Source organism: Gopherus flavomarginatus, chromosome 21, assembly GCF_025201925.1.
Source record: "Gopherus flavomarginatus isolate rGopFla2 chromosome 21, rGopFla2.mat.asm, whole genome shotgun sequence".
NCBI classification, from domain to species: domain Eukaryota; kingdom Metazoa; phylum Chordata; order Testudines; family Testudinidae; genus Gopherus; species Gopherus flavomarginatus.
Window position 1 is genome coordinate 6,796,775 of NC_066637.1, and position 17,097 is coordinate 6,813,871.

Below are 17,097 nucleotides of genomic sequence, written 5' to 3' on the forward strand. Positions count from 1 at the left end.
GGCAGAAAACTGCTCGCCAAACACCCTGTAGCAGATATTATTGCTGCTGCACTTTGGTATGCTACATTAGTACTTGACCTGTAATTCTACATGTGTATCAATCCAGGCTTACATTCACATTGAGGGAAGCAGCATGGTCCAATGAGCACAGAACTGGTAATAAATGAGACCTGGGTTTTGTTCTGAGCTCTGCCTCCGCATGATTTGGGGCAAGTAATTTCACTCACTGGGCCTCAGCTTTGCTCATCTGTAAAATAGGGAGAATGGGCCAGATTTCCAAGGGGGGATGGCTGGCTATTGAGCAGTTTGGAAATGCTGGCCCAATGAGACACTGCCACATTTGGGATAGGAACAGGGCATGAGTGGAGGGGAGGGAAGGGAGAAAGGAAAATGCCCAACACCTCTGGAACCGCCAGGGAATCTTTGATGCTGGGAGGAAATGCAGTTGAAAGCCCAAAAGATCTTAATGGGAAAGTAAACTACAAACAGACAACAGGCATGAAAAATCCCAATTAGCAACAAATTCTTAGGATTTTCTTGGGTTGTTTCTTTTTGAGGGGGTTAGGGAGGGAGTAGCAGCGTAGGACAATTTGTACCAGAATAAAAACAAACAACGTTCTTTCCCAGATAGTGGATGATTCTGAGAAGACATAAGAACAAACATCGCTAATTAGCGCCGAGAAGTCGGAAATTCAGATGGAGAAGAAAAAACAAAATGAAGCAGCTGCCCTTGAAAGAGCTACTCAATGATTTCATCCTTTTGTTCAGAGCATAAAAAGCAATGGATGGCTAAGCCATCTGGCTAAGGGGATATATAATAGGATAAGTAGTGACTTTCAACTTCTGGTCACTGGAGAGGGTCATCGTAATAGCTGTGTATCATATTTACTTCTTGTATATTATTCAGCCACTAATCATCTCTGTGTGCCATACAGACTTCTAGATAGGGTGTTGTCCCTGGTAAACAAGAGAGACAAAATTGGAACTCAAATCAGTGGTGGACCTGTTTGTGTATTGAGACCATTTTCTTTAACAAGTGCTCCCTGTTTAAGGATGACTGATTCCACCCATCATGCTAGTCACCAAGAAACATTGCCCTCTTACGCCTGGCTTATAGCCTGGAATGAGTTTGGTGTTCATTAATTTCAGTTTTTACTGGACAAGTGTCCTCATTGTTGTATCAGAGAAAGGGGATCCAGTGGTTACAGCATGAGACTAGCTTGCAAACCTTTCCCCAGCTGAGAAGTGAAATGTACCTGCTTCATTCACACTGGTGTTCTGGGTCTGATTTTTAAGGCACAAAGTGCTTGGAGATCAGGGCTACTGTACCTCTCTGATGGATGAAGGGCCGGAGCAAAGCAGTGAAGCCAGTGGAAAGCCTCCCATTAACCGACTTCCATGAGCTTTGAATCTGGCCCTTGAGAGGCCTCCAGTTTCCAGGGCTGCTTCCCCCGCACCAGCACTAAATTCACATATTAAAAGCAAAGGCAGGGCTGAGCATGGTGGGGAAGATTCCAAGAAGGGCTTTCTCAGAGGAAAGCTTAAAGAACGCCTGCCTGTCACGATATCAGCATCTTCTGATAAGGCTGAGAAATAAAGCAGGCTTTGTATGCCACTGGAAATAACGAAAGCCATTTACAGAGCTCTTCCAGACATTTGTAAACCAGCTGTTAGCCCAGGAGCTAGCTCAATGCAAAGGCACCGGTGGCTGTTCTTTTAGAGAGAGTCCATCCAGTCCTGCTTTATACTGGTGCTTGGGGTCTATGTCAGGGAATGGCACCAATGTAACTGTTGTCATGCTGGGGTGAGTTCTCTCAGTCTAGACAAGCCCCAAGGATGAGGGATTCCAGCATCAATATAATAAAGCCAACCCTGTTAACACATGCTCCTGCAGGTTTTAATGGTGTTTCCAGGGCAGGAATCTCTTGACCATGCAGCGAGTTTTTCCATTCTATACAACTGGAATTTCTTACAGTCCCTTTGACAACACCATGACCACTGCAAAGCACCTCAGCTGCCTTTAAATTAACATTATTGCTTGTCTGCATTAGGGGTTTGCCCTGGGGCAGCAACACTGAAATGGGGGCCAATCCTTGGAGTCGACAAGGCCTAAGGAGAGGCAGGAGGAATCGGAATGAGACTGTGTTCTCTTGCTGCCCAGCATGGAGACAGGTTTGCAGAAATGACTTTCCGTGCAAAACCAGCTGCACAAAAAATTGCTAACAAAATCAGCTGCCAATTCAAATACCAGGCTCCCAGCTGGATGAGAATAGGATTTGCCAGGAAAAATAGAAGAGCACGCACAAAAAATACTAACTCAGCCACTTTCCTCCTGCAGAGTTTCTTGAGGCACTTACTTTCAAAGTGAGAGTTGGGGAGGCTAGAGCAATGATGGGTTGTTCTGAGGACTCTTCGGGGGTTTTGTCCCTGGGTGCTCTACTCACCATGCAGTGACGCTCCCATCTGGCAATCTCGGGGATTAGCTCACCTGGTTCAGCGCCCCCTTTCTTCTCTTCCACCATTGCAGCTCTCCCCCTAGCTCATGGAGTTGCAGTACTGCTCCTTTGTGACTTGGGTCCTCCAGCCAGGTCACAGTGTGATTTCCCCTTTGGACTGGGGGAAGCAGCGGGGGGGCAGGACTTTCAAAGTCTCTCTGCACCAGCAGCGTCAGGCAATCCTCGGCTCGCTGCCCTGATTACCTCACTCAAGAAGTGAGTCAGGAAGTTGCCCCATTCACTGCCCCAAACAATGCCACTCTGCAGGAGATGGCCGGGGAATCCAGGTCTGCCGTCTACCCTGGATTCCAGTCCAGGGCCCCATTGTGAGCAGTTAAGGCCTGGGACTTCACCACCCTTACTGCTCTCTTCCCTGGGAACTGCTTCCTACCATGCTTCTTTTCCCAGCCTTCCTAGTCAGCCCCTTCTCCCTCAGGCCTAGGAGATAAACCCTTCCTCATGGGTTCCTACCTCCCCTTCCTCAGGGAGGGAGACTGCAGGCTTCCTCCCTGCCATGCCCCTCACACAGTCTCCAGCCTCCTGGCTTTATAGAATCACTTCCCGTCTCCTCACACAACAGCTTCCTTCTAATTAGTGCCCTCCACACAGTTGAAATCTCCCATTTGCAGCTTACTTGACTGATTGGGCCCACCTGGCTTAATTCAGCTCTTTCAGTGCACCCCATCACTAGGGTTGCCAACCCTCCTGATTTCGCCAGGAGTCTCCCAGAATCACGCCCTATCTCCCAGCCAAACCAGGAGACTTTTGGTGCTGGACGTCCGGCGGCACAGCAGGGCTAAGACAGACTCTTTACCTGGCCTGGCCCCACACCGCTCCTGAAAGCGGCTGGCATGTCCCTGGAGCCCCTGGGGGTGGAGGGGCAGAGGTTGCCACGTGCTGCCCATGCCTCGACTCCGCAGCTCCCATTGGCCGGGAACTGGGGCCAATGGGAGATGAAGGGGTGATGCTTGAGGGTCTGGGCAGCACATGGAGCTTCCTATGCCAGCTGCTTGGAGCCGTGTGGGGCCAGGGCAGGCAGCCTACACCCCCTCCTGCACCCCAACCCCTTACCCCAGCCCAGAGCCCCCTCCTGAACCCAAACTCCCTCCCAGAGCCCATACCCCACACACCCCTGCCCCAGCCCTGAGCCCCCCAAGCCCAAAATTCCCTCCCAGAGCTTGCACCCCACACCCCAACCCTCTGCTCCAGGCTCAGCCCGGAGCCCCCCCCATACTCCAAACCCTTGGGCCCCACACAGCCCTCCTGCACCCCAAACCCCTTCCCCAGCCCAGTGAAAGTGAGTGAGGGCAAGCAATGGAGGGAGGGGGGAATGGAGTGAGCAGGGTGGGGCCTCGGAGAAGTGGGGGGAGCGCAAGGGTGTTTGGGTTTGTGTGATTAAACAATTGACAACCTTACCCCTCAACAAGCCTTAAAGATTCCTAAAAACCAGGGAGAGAAAATGGACCAGCTCTTCTTCCCACTAAGCCAAACTGACGATAGGAGGCCCGCACCTCGTTCAGCAATTACTTCTAAGTAATCAACAGGCAAAACCAGTGTCAACTTATAAATGGTGGCCAAGATTTTCAAGTGTGTGTGGAGGAGGGGGGTGTTGAATTCCAATTCCCTACCCCACTCCCACCCAAACCGGAAAGGCCTGGCCAGTTTAACAACTTCTTCAGTCATGGCTCAAGTTGTCAGAAGTCTCGTGTGATTGATTTGGGTGCTCTTGAGCCCCTGACCCCACCCTGGGGTTCAGCCTTGGACCTACATCCTGGTGATCTCTAGCTAAACTGAATGCAGAACCCAATTTCAGCATCACTTCTTGGCCCATCTCTACCTAGTGGGAGGAGTCCTCTGGTCAGACCTTAGAGCCCGATTCAGCCCCCACTGTCTCTGTCCCGAGCTGTCTTGGGCCCCTGGAAAGGAAATAACCTTGCAGGCAGGCAGATGACTGCAGCTGCCAGGCAGCAGGTGCACACAGCAGCCCTTGCTCCAGCCCAGCAGGTACTGGGGCTCGTCAAACCCACACTGGTTGTGCATCGTGTAGGCCAGCCAGCCTAGCCTACCCAGCAACAAGACAACCCATGGCCCCGTCTCCCCTAGTCAGCAGGGTCACCGGCAGAGGCAAATCAGTGCTGGATTCCCTCTCGCCCCTAGTTAGCTGGGGTTTCAGAATCACAAATTCTCAGGGCAGCCCTGGCAAGAGGGCAGAGAGACCATAGCCCTTACCTAGTCCATCTTGGTCTTTCTTCTCCCAGAAACACCTCTGTCCTCCAGCTCCAATGGTCACTTTCTCTCCCTGTTGTGAAGGAGCCTCACGTTCAGAACGTCCCCTGTCCCAGCTTCTCATCAGGATGACAACTTGCATTGCTGCAGGGCAGGGATTCAACATCTGCACTGTTCCACAGACACAGAGCCCACCGTGGATGTCACTGGCCAATGCCACGGTGCAGAAGTCGAAGGAGTCTTACCCACTTTATCTGGGACCATTTGATGCTTCTTTATGCTGGGCGATATTTGCCTCAGTGCACTCTAGTCCTGGCTCTTCCATACACTTCTGCACTTGCTCATCAACCATCTCACCACTGAAACCTCCAAGCTATGGCAAGGAGCTCCGCAGACATGCGCGATGGCCTTTAAAATGGGTCCTGTGCGCCGGAAGTTGATTCTGGGGGTGGACAGCTCAGACTTAGAGCTGATAAAAAAACCAAGGCAGCAATTCCAGAAAGCAAACCTGCATTTCACAAGCAGCCTGGAACAGTATCTGTGAGGTGAAGTTTGCACTGTGAAATTAACCCCCTGCTTGCCAGCGCAGCTGAACATGAAATGAATATGAAAAGTGTCATCTACCAACCCCGTGCAGGTGAACCTGCGGGGTTCTGGTATTAATCGGCCAATGCAGTGATGTTCGTGCTACAGAGGGAGGACAGAGGTTCTATGAGTTAGAGTCAGGAATCAAGAACACTTACCTTTTACGTAGCGCTTTATAAATCCTAAATCAATTCTCACAACTCCATCATGCATTTTAGAGATGGAGAAATGGAGGCAGAGAGATTAAGGGACTTGCCGAAGGCCCTGCAAGGAATCAGCGGCAGAGTTTGGAATAGAAGCCTCAAGGATTCCTCGGTTCCAGTCCTGTGCTTAGGTTACTAGGCCCAAGCCCTCGTCTATCTGAATCCTTCCTGTGCCATGAGACGTACGGAATCTGCCTTTTCTGGCCTTTGATAATCAGTCTTAGTTCTTCCTAATGGAAAAACAATCTTGATTTCTGGCAAACTGTGAATAACTTGATTATTTTTCCCAAATGGCAGGAAAGGCTGGATAAACGGATATCCTCAAACCACTCTTGAAAGCCACTTAGATCTTATCTTAAAGCACCACAAAAAGAGCAGAAGGAGTGACAATTGTACTGACTGCAGTCTGGTTCAAACTTACAGTATAAGCTACCAATATAATAGACTGGAAAGTGGTAAAACTCTGCTCAAATTTCTTACTGAAGACTGAACCCAATGGCAGGAAATTAATTTGATTGCTCCCTGGAATCCACCTATTAAAAGAAAAGAAAAAAAAAAAAAAAAAAAAGATATCCACAGCTCTAAAGCGGGGACCATACCAAATTCCACCACCCTGGCAACACAAAGGGTTTCAGATCTATGCACAAGATCTCAAGAGCTTGGAAGGAAATTTTCATTAAGAAACAATTAAGGTTGAAGAAAACAAACAAAAAATTAAAGAGGAAAACAGAAAAAGAAATTTTTTATTTGCTGCAAAGCGGAAAGACATTTTCTGCAGCAGTTATGCACTTTGAAGGTTGACGACTGTATTCTCACTACAAACAGTTCCCCATTTTCACAGGCCTAGAAGTGATCTGAGATACCTTCATCTAGCGCACAACTATTTTTTAAAAAACCAAGAAGTCAGATCCGCTGTATCCTTCTCTATGTACACAGACGAAGTCCAGTGTCAAAGTCTTTGAGAGGAGTGAGACAGAAGTTGCAGGATATGCAATCCCCAAAACAGCACAAACATACGTCTGACATACAGCACAGTGCATTGGTTTGTTTTTCCTTTTATCAGATGCATTTGTTGTTGCAGCAGAGGTATACTTCTGAAAATGTCCTTTTAATGCTTAATACGATATTGGATTTAAATACAGCCTGTAAAATCATTAATTTACAGCAGAAAGCAGTAAGTGCAGCTGTCACAGATTGGACAGACACCGACAGTATTGTACTTTGGGGACTGTAAAGCTTATTTTAATGACAAAGGAGAAGCCCAGCACTCGATGTTATATTGCTACTAGCTCTTCAGGCCGATTTGGGACCAGCATTCTGATTTAGGGCCTGATTCAAAGTCCGTTAAAATTAATGGAAAGATTCCTCTTGGCGTTAATTGGCTTTGGATCAGGCCTGATAGGGACAGCGTCCGGTTCAAAGAAACCAGATTATTCTCATTATTTTTTAAAGAAAAAGTTTTCTGGCCCATCTTAATCACACCTTAGATTATTAAAGAATTTTGGAAAGTCCATGGTGGCTTTTCAGATGATCTTAGCACTGGGCTAATCATTCCCACTGAACTCCACAGCAGAACTCCCACTGCATTCAGTGGGAGCAGAGTCAGGTCGACAAGAAGCCCTTCTGAACATCCAACTATAAACGTACTTTATGCTGTTACATGCGGATTGTTTGCTTTCAGCATTTGTCCAGGCCTGGACAATAAAAATAAGGTTTGTCAATGTCACTTTTCTTTACAGAGGAGTCCCATTTGGCCATATTCTGCCACTCTTACGATGAGTAGCAACTTACTTCATAAGCAGCCCCATTGCACTGAATGGGAATATTTGAGGCATCAAGTACCACTCAGAGGCAACGCATGGGGGTGGGACATGGAGGCCACGCGCCCCACCCACATTTCTTGCTTGACTTGTACTGAGCATGCTCAGTTCCACTGCTCAAGCCAGGTGCCCTCACATTATCAGAAGGCACTGGTGGTCTCTGGTACCACTTCCTATGAGAAAGGGTAGTAGAAGATGGCCATTCACAGTCATTTTCACTTAGAACAATACAGCAGCCAGGAAGTGGGGAGTGTTTATTAGAAAATCTGTTTTCCTGGGAATAAAATATAATTCTTGAAACCTACGTCTTAGTTTTGTCAAATCTTATTTTAAAAAATAATCTATGTTTGGGGGTTAAACGTGACCCAGGATTGTCCCTTTGGCTGGGAAAAATCAGACATTGTAATAAACGCAACTGAGAAAGCATTCTGAGATATTATCCATAGCAAGTGGGGACTGTGACAATTTCCTGGGACACTATAGAGTTACTACTAGGCAATACATATTCCTGTAACCACTACACACGCACAAGGATTCAAAACTAATTTGAATCCTTTGCCACGTCTCTGCTAATGAACAAATTTGAGAAAGAGATCCTGTGTTTCGGTTGATTTTATACACGGCTTTCTAGGTGTACGAAAAGATTATACTGGTCTGCAGCATAACTCTAGCTGGTTCCAGCTAGAGCGAATGGCCCAGGAGAGAGGACTCTGGAGATCTGCGGTTGGTGGCCCATACCCCGATTGGGGTGACGGGCGTGAGTGAGTGAGTGAGCAGCATAACTGCGTAGAACAAAGCAACACACAACACACACAGGGGAGCTCCTCTGGGTGTCACCACTAGAACCCAGTCATAGGTACGGGAGAGAGATCACTGGATGGTGCTTTTTCCCAAATCAACTGGTTGGAAAACATGATCCAGTTGGAATCAAGTTGGCCCCAGGATTTACACTATTGTTCACACATTCCTATTATTGTCCAATGGAATATAAATGTCCTATTTTAATAAAATTTTTTGCCAAAGAGAATAACGAATTTCCTCTCCTCCGCCTTATTAGTCGTATTTTATTTTATTTTTTTTTACATTTCGGTTGGAATATTTGACACCTGCCTTTGGCATTATGGGTAAAAAGCTCAAGAGTCTCTGGAATTATGGCTGCAAAAAAAAGGTAGATTGCTGGCAGAAGTGTGTCACTTAGAGGTAAAAAATACACACTGCAACAGTATTTTCTTCAGTAAATGTTCACTACTTTATCTCTAAGGCACACACTCTGTCTCTCTCTGGGAACACGTCAGTTCCAGACTCCTCCCTGCTGCCCAAATCCAAGTACCTTGTCACGCCCAAAAGGCTTGATTCTGAGAGCACATTGTCTAACGAGAGACCTCCGCAACTGACAAGCCTGCGGGAGGGCCAAGGGCAGTGCCCGATACCTCCTTGTGTAAAGTGCGAGAGTATTGCTTTACCACAGCCTGCCGGGGAACGAGAAGGACTGTGCCGCAGCCTATCCTGACAGAGCTGTGTAAGGCTGCGAATCAGACACTGCAGGGAACTAGACAGGAGCGGGATGTCTTGAAATGTCTGCACGTGAAAGCACTCTGTCCCGGTGCTGGTTTCACAGCCCCTCTCGTTGTCAGCACAAACCACGAGGGCGTCCTGTCGGCATTCCGCCTGGCGCCGTCCATGCTGGGAAAGGAGCACAGGGCAGGAGGGCTGTTTCCCCACAAGCTTGGCGTCTCACTCTCATTATGGGGAGAACTTTCCCCCCATGAGTGACTCTTGTGATTCACTTTCCCCCTTTCAGGATGGCTTCAGAGTCAGACAAACACAGGGGATGGGTCACGATTCTCGATGAAATTAACACAAAAAGGGAGGAAGGAAGGTAGGAGAGGGAGCAAAGGGGAAGTGAAAGCACATCCTCAGACGAAGATCTGAATCCTGTCCCGGATAGTCTGCCTGCAGATGGGGCAGACAGTCAGGGCCTCGCTGCACTCAAGGCAGGAGCCATGTCCGCACTGGAAGACCAGTTTGATTTGGTTGTCGATGCAGATAGGGCAGGTGATGCGCTCCTCCATCTGGCGGTAGCGGCTCTGTAGCTCCTCCATCAGCTTCCGCTGGTCCGTGGGCTCAGCACTGGGGCTGCATTCCACCTCTGTGCTGTCTGTGGGGAACAGGAAGCAAGTTAGTGGCTGAGGACTCTGCCTATTTCCTCTGCAAGGCCCTTCCAATGCACTCCCTGTCCCTGGGAGCAATAATTAACTCTGTCTAGACAGCTGGAGAAGTAAGTAGTATTTTGTGAAAGGGTGGCCAGTGCTTCTCTCTCCTTTGGTTTGTTGCTGAGCTGTTAAGGGACAGCGGCCTCAAGGGCCGTATAAATCGTATTCTCTGAGATGTGCATCCTCCCTCATCATTCCAGAAGCTGCTGCCACTGCCTAGAAGTAGAGAAAAATGCAGTGCTAGCAAAGAACTGGGCACGCTGCTCCTCAGTAGCTGGTCTGTGTCATGTTATGGCACTGCATGCCCTCGCCTCACTGAATTTAAATTCCTGTCTGCAGTACTGCTTCAGCTCTCTGCTCTAGCTTTTCAGGCTATAGATTCAGAGGTGTGAAAGTTGGTAGAGAGCATTATAATCTCCTGCACAACACAAGCCATAGAATTCAAGAGGGTAATTTAATCCTCCTTACTTGCAAAATTCAACAGAGGAGAACTTGTAAAGACACTTGGTTCTAATTCAGATGAGATGAAAGCTCCATGTACCAGGCAAATTCCAGCTAAGATAAATAAATTCCACCTGGTTTCAGCTAGACACAATACTATTCACATCCTGTTCCTAAACAACTCGGTCATGTTGCTGTGTGCTTTTAAACAGATGCCCTGATTCACCCCAGAGGTGGCTGCATTCCAGTGGTAGGTGAAGTGACCACATCAATTAAGTTTACATAAGAATAGCCATACTGGGTCAGACCAAAGGTCCATCCAGCCCAGTATCCTGCCTGCTAACAGTGACCAATGCCAGGTGCCCCAGAGGGAATGAACCTAACAGATAACGATCAAGTGATCTCTCTCTTGCCATCCATCTCCAAGCTCTGACAAACAGAGGCTAGGGACACCATTCCTTTTAAGTTTGTGAGGAATTTTGGGATGAAGTTAGGGATAAATGGTGAGGCCCAAGCCAGCTGACTTCCTGCTGATATGCTCAAAAGCCTGACTGCTTCCATAAATCTCTTTGCTGCAATAGACTGGAATCTTTGCAGGGATTCCAACTCGGGGGGGAGGGGGAGCCATTATATTTTCCTACATTCTATATGGCTGAAGAATGCTGCAATAACAGGGCACTCCTGCTTATGGATGCTCCTAGGGAGGATTTCTGCCCTGGCCAGCAGTGTACATCAAGATCACGTGACAAATTCTTGGCTCCTCTATACTTCCATCAAGGCAGCCAGTTGGCACCGGGCCCATTTGCAAGATCACAGCCTAGTGCCACCCAAGTCAGCAGCAGCGTTTTTTGTCCTAAGTACTTCTGCCAGAGGGGTGCAGATACACCCACTCCCACATGTCCTGTTTGCCAGCACTGCAGCAAGCGACATGGGTGAACTCCATGGCCAGCAGGAGTCTGCTGCCCTATGGCATAGAACCAGCATGCAGCCTTCATTACAGTATTCCCTGTGTGGGAGATTGAATTATGGGAATGGAAGGCACTCCCTGTATAAAACTGCAGAGATCCAGGCTAAGGTAGGAGAGGAATTCCATCAAAATAGTCAAACCTAACTACCCTGGGACTAATCCCAACCCCACTTACCTGGCTCCCATAAGGTGACCTAGGTTAAAATGCCTTTAAAGCACAAGGGCAAAGCCAGGCTCTTGCATGTTACAAGTTCTCTTTGATCACACATTTTCACTGTGAAGTCACTGCTGGTGCAAGGGGCTGGACGGACGTCTGCTATCGATTCACAGCCTGGCAAGGCAAACACACACTGCCCTGCCAATAAGGCCCCTGTGCTGGCCTGTAACAGCTGCCTCTAAAGAGGAAAGACAATTCACCAGTGGCATCTCTGCTGAGACTAGCTGTGGGGTGATGGCTATGAGAGCACTGCAAGACAGGCTGAGAATGCCCTCCGTACGCTAATGTCACCGAGATCAAGCAGCCATCTGTCGGGCTGTAGCCTACATAAGCATTCAGAGGGGCCTTTTCTATTCAAAGCCACGGACAACAAGAGCAAACCTACCTTGCTTGAGTTTTTTGGTTATTGTCACTTGACATTTGATGCACTTCTTCATCCTCCTGGAGCATTCTACCGGGGGCAGAAGAAGGAGAGAGATTTCAGCTAAACCCAGTGGTGCTTGAATGAGCCCAAAAGCAAAGAGGACACACAAGGGCATCACATTTTTAAACGATCCAAGAATCACCTGGACTGTAAGAAATGGTCTTTGTCTGCATGGAGCTGAGAATCTCCCTGAGCTACATGCTAGTCCTGTCGCTTCAGCTGCCCCTTCCCCAGAGCTTCAATGCAACAGCCCAACTCTTTAACAGCTGCGTTACCACAATGGCCATTATAACCTTGCCACCCCAGACTCAAATCCCCGCATAACAGCTGCAAAACGGTCCTGTATTCTGACAGGAATGGATGGGGCTCTCACGCCTGTTCCTAACCAAACTGCAGCCAGACGGAGGGACCCAGCTGAGAACACGGACTTGTGATCTGTTAATATAATTCAAAGGGAAACAGAAGACAAAAGCCAGAGAGGGTGGGGGAATCCCCTGGAAATGGTTTTGTTGGAGAAAACACTGCTGGCTGGAACTGGACCGTCTGCCATTTCCTTCTGAACCATCCAGGGCAGCTGCCTCGGGTCCCAATCCAGTAGGACAGCAGGAACTTCCATGACTGTAGGGTGTCACATCTAAAAGGCCATTGCAGGAATTGCCCTGAGGTTGCTCTGGTGAGAACCCAGCAGTCCCATCCCAAGATGCTCCCCAGACAAGGGGAATGGGGAGGTGGAGTGAGCACCGGCAAAGGAACCAACGGGAGCGACCTACCTTCACACACGATGCTGTGCTGACATGGGATGAAGTGTATGAGCAAAGCCAGCTCAGAACAGACCAGGCATTCGGAAGGGGCCGCCATGCTGGCCACGCTGAGGTTGGTCATTGTGTTGGGGGTGGTGTGCACTCTGCGCAGGCTGCAGGTCACCACAGAGCTGTCTGAAGAAATCTGCTCATCCCTGCAACCACCACATAGAATTAGTGTCCTCGCTGGCTGGAGCAACATCCCACACACAGAAGGCCACTCAGCAGCTCTCCCCAATGGCTTTATCATGGCAGGGACGGGTATGGACAAATGCTTCAGAGCCAGATAACGGGCCAAATCCACAGCCAGCACAAGTCTATGAAGCTCCACTGACTTTGGCAGAGCTCCCTTTGTTTATGCCAGCTCAGGATCTAGCCCAAACGCATGAGGGTGAGGGGAGAGAGAGGGAGTGGAAGGTATCTGTGCAGGGCATAACACTTCTTATGGATGAGAACGGTGGGCTCCTGCCAGCACAGCCATCAGCAGTGCAAAGGCAGTGAGCTGGGATATTTAGAAAAGGCAGCCCCTTTGATTACACTGCTCTTGTAAGCACACGGGACAGGCCTGATCTCAGTGCCTGCATCTGAACCCCGGAGTCTGGATTCTGAGCCAGACCCTGACCTCAATGGCATGACTCCTGAATCCACAACATTCCCTGTAACTTTGGGGAAGTTTGGATTCAACTCCACAGTCAAACTGCCCAGACCCCCTATAGCTTTGGATTCTTGTCTGGCGTCTCATCGCAACTTTGTGGAGCCTAGATCAAGACACCCTTGAGCTTTGGGGAAGATCCTGAGGCAAGTATCACCAATACAGCCCACCTCCGCTCTGTGTCGGCAGAGGAAAAAAAAAACAACAGGCTGGTTTTGGGATAGATGAAGGCTGCCCTTAATTAAATCTGCCCCTCCATCATTCTGGAGCAGTTGCCTGAGTACAAAAGACATAACGTAAATCAGAGGATTTACTGAACTGGAAATACCATCTATCATTTTCGCATGGCTTTATTTAAACTTGACAGGTCTAAGATGGCATCTGTCACATGATGAGCCACTGCCAAGTTAAATCGTATTCAAGTCCCCATGCAGAGGATGCAGAATGGTTTTTTTAACCCTTGGGCATCTGATTCTTTCTGTGCTTTTCCAATAGCCAGCTACCATTCCAGCAGACACTAACAGCATGGATGCTCTTTCCTAGTTATCCTGTATATATCAGCGGTGTGCAAATGGAAGGGGCCAGGGGAGGAACAATCACGTTATTGATGGAATCTACCTGTCATCCCCTCTGAAGAGGATTCACCTCCTCCCCGTTTTTGAATGCAACAAATTCAAAACATTTTCATGGGGTGAAACGTTCCCTAACAGACATGCCTCCCCTATTCTCCATTGAGCAAAGCTAATTCAGCAGAGGGAAGAAAGTGGATACATGCTAAAATCACAAAACCAAGGAACTTCATAGATTATACTAAAATGAGCCCAAACTTCAAACATTTACCCAACCCTTGCTCATCTCCAGAGGTTCGGGATGCAAATAAGTAGGGCCCTACTAAATTCACGGCCATGAAACATGTCATGGACCCTGAAATCTGGTCTCCCACCATGAAATTTAGTCTTGTGTGCTTTTATATACAGATTTCACGGTCGAGACCACTGTTTCTCAAATTGGAGGTCCTGACCCAAAAGGGCCTTGCAGGGGAGTCACAAAGTTATTGGGGGGGTGTTGCTGTATTGCCACCCTTACTTCTGCACTGACTTTAGAGCTGGGTGGCGAGAGCGCACTGGCTGTTGGCTGGGTGCCCAGGTCTGAAGGCAGCACCCCACCAGCAGCAGTGCAGAAGTAAGGGTGGCAATACCATACCATGCCATCCTTACTTCTGTGCTGCTGCTGGTGGCAGCTCTGCCTTCAGAGCTGGGCTCCCGGCCTGCATCTGCTGCTCTTCAGCTACTCAGCTCCGAAGGCAGTGCCGCTGCCAGCAGCAGCGCGGAAGTGAGGGTAGCAGTATTGCAACCCCCCTACAATAACCTTGCAACTCTCCCACAACTCCTTTTTGGGTCAGGACAACACAACATCGCAAAATTTCAGATTTAAATAGCTGAAATCATGAAATTTACTATTTTTAAAATCCTTATGACCGTGAAACTGACCAAAATGGACCATGAATTTGGTAGGACCCTACAAATAAGAAAGAATTCTGATGACAACCACCAGTAGTTTCAGGTCTGATGCACCAAAACCCAAACAATGAGGTTTTGCAGAACTGGAACCAAAGGCCAAGCCATTGACGCTGTTCTCCCTATGGGGGTATCAGACAGATTTGCTCATCTGTTTCACTTATCAATTTAAAGATGGACATTGTCCAGCTACAGGGACTTCCAGAACCCAACATTGACATGGCATTTGGGGTTCACTGCCTTCTGTACTTCACTTGGATCCTGCAATTAGTAGATTAAGAGTAAAACAAAACCCCAAACTGCACTGCAAGATAGAGGTCAGCTCCAATGATTTGATGTTCAGAGACCAATAGGGTGAAATTCACCTCTGCGCAGAGAGAGCCCATGTAAGCTGTGCACAGGCCCTGTTACAGGGCCAAATGACACCCCATTCTGCAATAAGATGCTGGGCAGCTAAAATGCAGTTGTCTCTTTATTCAAAGTCAGGCTGCTGAGTTTATCCAAGTATCACTAGTTTGCTACATCCTCCTCCACAAGCTGCAGAGGACATCCTGGAACCCAACAAGCCACCAGAAACACATTGCCAGCAGTGTCCAAACAGGAAAGGCTCAGACCTCATATACATGGTACCAGAGTTCTTTTGCTGATCTAAGCTTATACCAGTTCCCCAAATGAAAAAACACCAACAAAAGGGTTTTTTTGCCAGCATAAATGTGTCTACACTAGGGCTTTCAGCAGCATAGCTACATGGGTTATGGAAGTGACATAGCTATACCAGCAAAATTTTTAAGCATCGGCCAGGACCCAGACTGGCATCCGGGAGATATCAAAATGCTGACAGGTCCTGAGGAAGACCCCCAGCCAGTTCTTCCAGAAGGCATTGATTCTGCAAGGCAGTCACATAAGATCGGTTCCCAGTGAAGTCAATGGCAGCTGAAGGTGCCCCTCTTAGTCTGCTCTGCATGGTGTGGGTCTGGCATGGCTAGCACCTACAGGTTTAGGGTTAGGAAGTGGTCCCATTGTGTAACCTACCTGAATTTCTGGGAGAAGTTCTTGATGATCTGGACTATCCTTCCATCTGCAATGAGATCCAGGGGAGACTTTCCCCTGTGGTTGGCGTAATTAATATCTGCTCCTTCCTGTGCTAGGAAACACGCAATCGCAGCACCAACATTCAGCTCTACATTTCCAAGGAAGCCTGAAGCCTGGAGCTAAGAGAGGGGGAGAAAGTCTCTGTTAAGGCACTTAGAAACCTGGCTATGGGTCAGACCCCAGAAAACCAGCCTCACTTCTCGTGCTTGCAATTTGCAAGTGCAAAGAGTTGCAGCTGTAATTTTGCACCCCTTAGATGTCTAAGTATCTGATTGTGTTCACAAATAAGTCACATACTTATTTTTACTACAGTAGTGCCTAGGGGCATCAGCCAAGATTGGGCCCCATTATGCCAGGTGCTGCACATTCTTGTATTAAGAGAGAGTGATCTAAATAGATGAGACAGACAAAAGGTGCAAGAAGGGAAGGATTATCATCCTCATGTTACAGGTGGGGACCTGAGGCACAGAGAGATTATGTGACTCAACCAAGGTCACACAAGGAGACTGAGAACTGAATCCTGATCTTCTTAGTCTCAGTCCAGTGTGTTAACCACAAGGCCTTCCATCTTCTCAGTTAGCCTGCCAACAACTTACATGTACAATTTTTCAGACATAAAACTAGTGACTCATTTAGTGCCAGGCTGAAGAGCAGGGTCTAACTGTTGGTATTTGCGATTTCCATCACAGTAAAGGAGGTGGTGGCGGCAGAAGAGAGTATGCACATTACAGGGAGAAAACCACAGCAGATGGCTCATTAGTTTGGCAATAGCTTATAAAAACTGACACACAGCAAGGCACCCAAGCTCTGCACTACTCCAATGAGACCTGAGGGTAACGGAAGGAAGCAGCCTGGTCAAATCCATCCACGTCAAGATGAGGGTAAAGTATAGGGAGGACAGTATTGCGGGTAAGGCATGGGACTGAGACTCAGGACACTGGGGTTGTATTCCTGACTCTGCCACCAGGTCACTTTTCATCTTGGGAAAATCCCTTCCCCCACTGCGCCTCAGTTTCCCCACCTGTGAAATGATGATAGCAGCTGATGCAGAGAAGGCTCAGTGTTAGATTTGTGAAGATGCTGGCTGGTTTTTTAAGAACTGAAACATGAAGTGCCAATTTCACACACATCCCCGACAGCCACTCTATTTTACAACTTTACCAACATGACCCAACTTCGCTTTGCCTTTCTACGCTGTGCTTAAGTCCGAGTGCTAAATTCAGAGCATGTCCAAGTGGCACCAGATTAGGCTGGCAGGCTGTCGGCTTGCAGGTTTGCTGCAGATAAGTCCAATGATACAAGTCTGATCTGCTATATCGAGAGGTTTAAAATATGGAAATGTAATTCAGCTCCAGGGATTCCCCAGGGGTTTGGCCTGGAGACTTCTCAGAACAGCCTGATAACAGAGGAAGTCTGTGCTGTATCCCATCCTCAGACCCTTGTTC

At 48.2% G+C, this 17,097-nt stretch overlaps 1 protein-coding gene across 7 annotated transcripts in view; it reads right to left on the reverse strand.

Annotated features, from left to right (window-relative positions):
- Nucleotides 1-6,225: 6,225 nt before the first annotated feature.
- Nucleotides 6,226-17,097, reverse strand: part of MIB2 (MIB E3 ubiquitin protein ligase 2) — a 100,108-nt gene continuing 89,236 nt past the window's right edge. For 6 of the 7 annotated variants that reach the window (XM_050931910.1, XM_050931912.1, XM_050931909.1 and 3 more), the window contains 4 exons: nt 15,593-15,771; nt 12,362-12,546; nt 11,553-11,618; nt 6,226-9,487 (listed from right to left, as the gene is read on the reverse strand). In XM_050931910.1, coding sequence (XP_050787867.1) covers nt 9,246-9,487; nt 11,553-11,618; nt 12,362-12,546; nt 15,593-15,771 — 672 coding nt within the window. In that variant the 3' untranslated portion in view covers nt 6,226-9,245. Of the gene's footprint in view, nt 9,488-11,125; nt 11,346-11,552; nt 11,619-12,361; nt 12,547-15,592; nt 15,772-17,097 lie in introns of all 7 variants that reach the window. The other variant, XR_007770822.1, reaches the window with a different exon arrangement.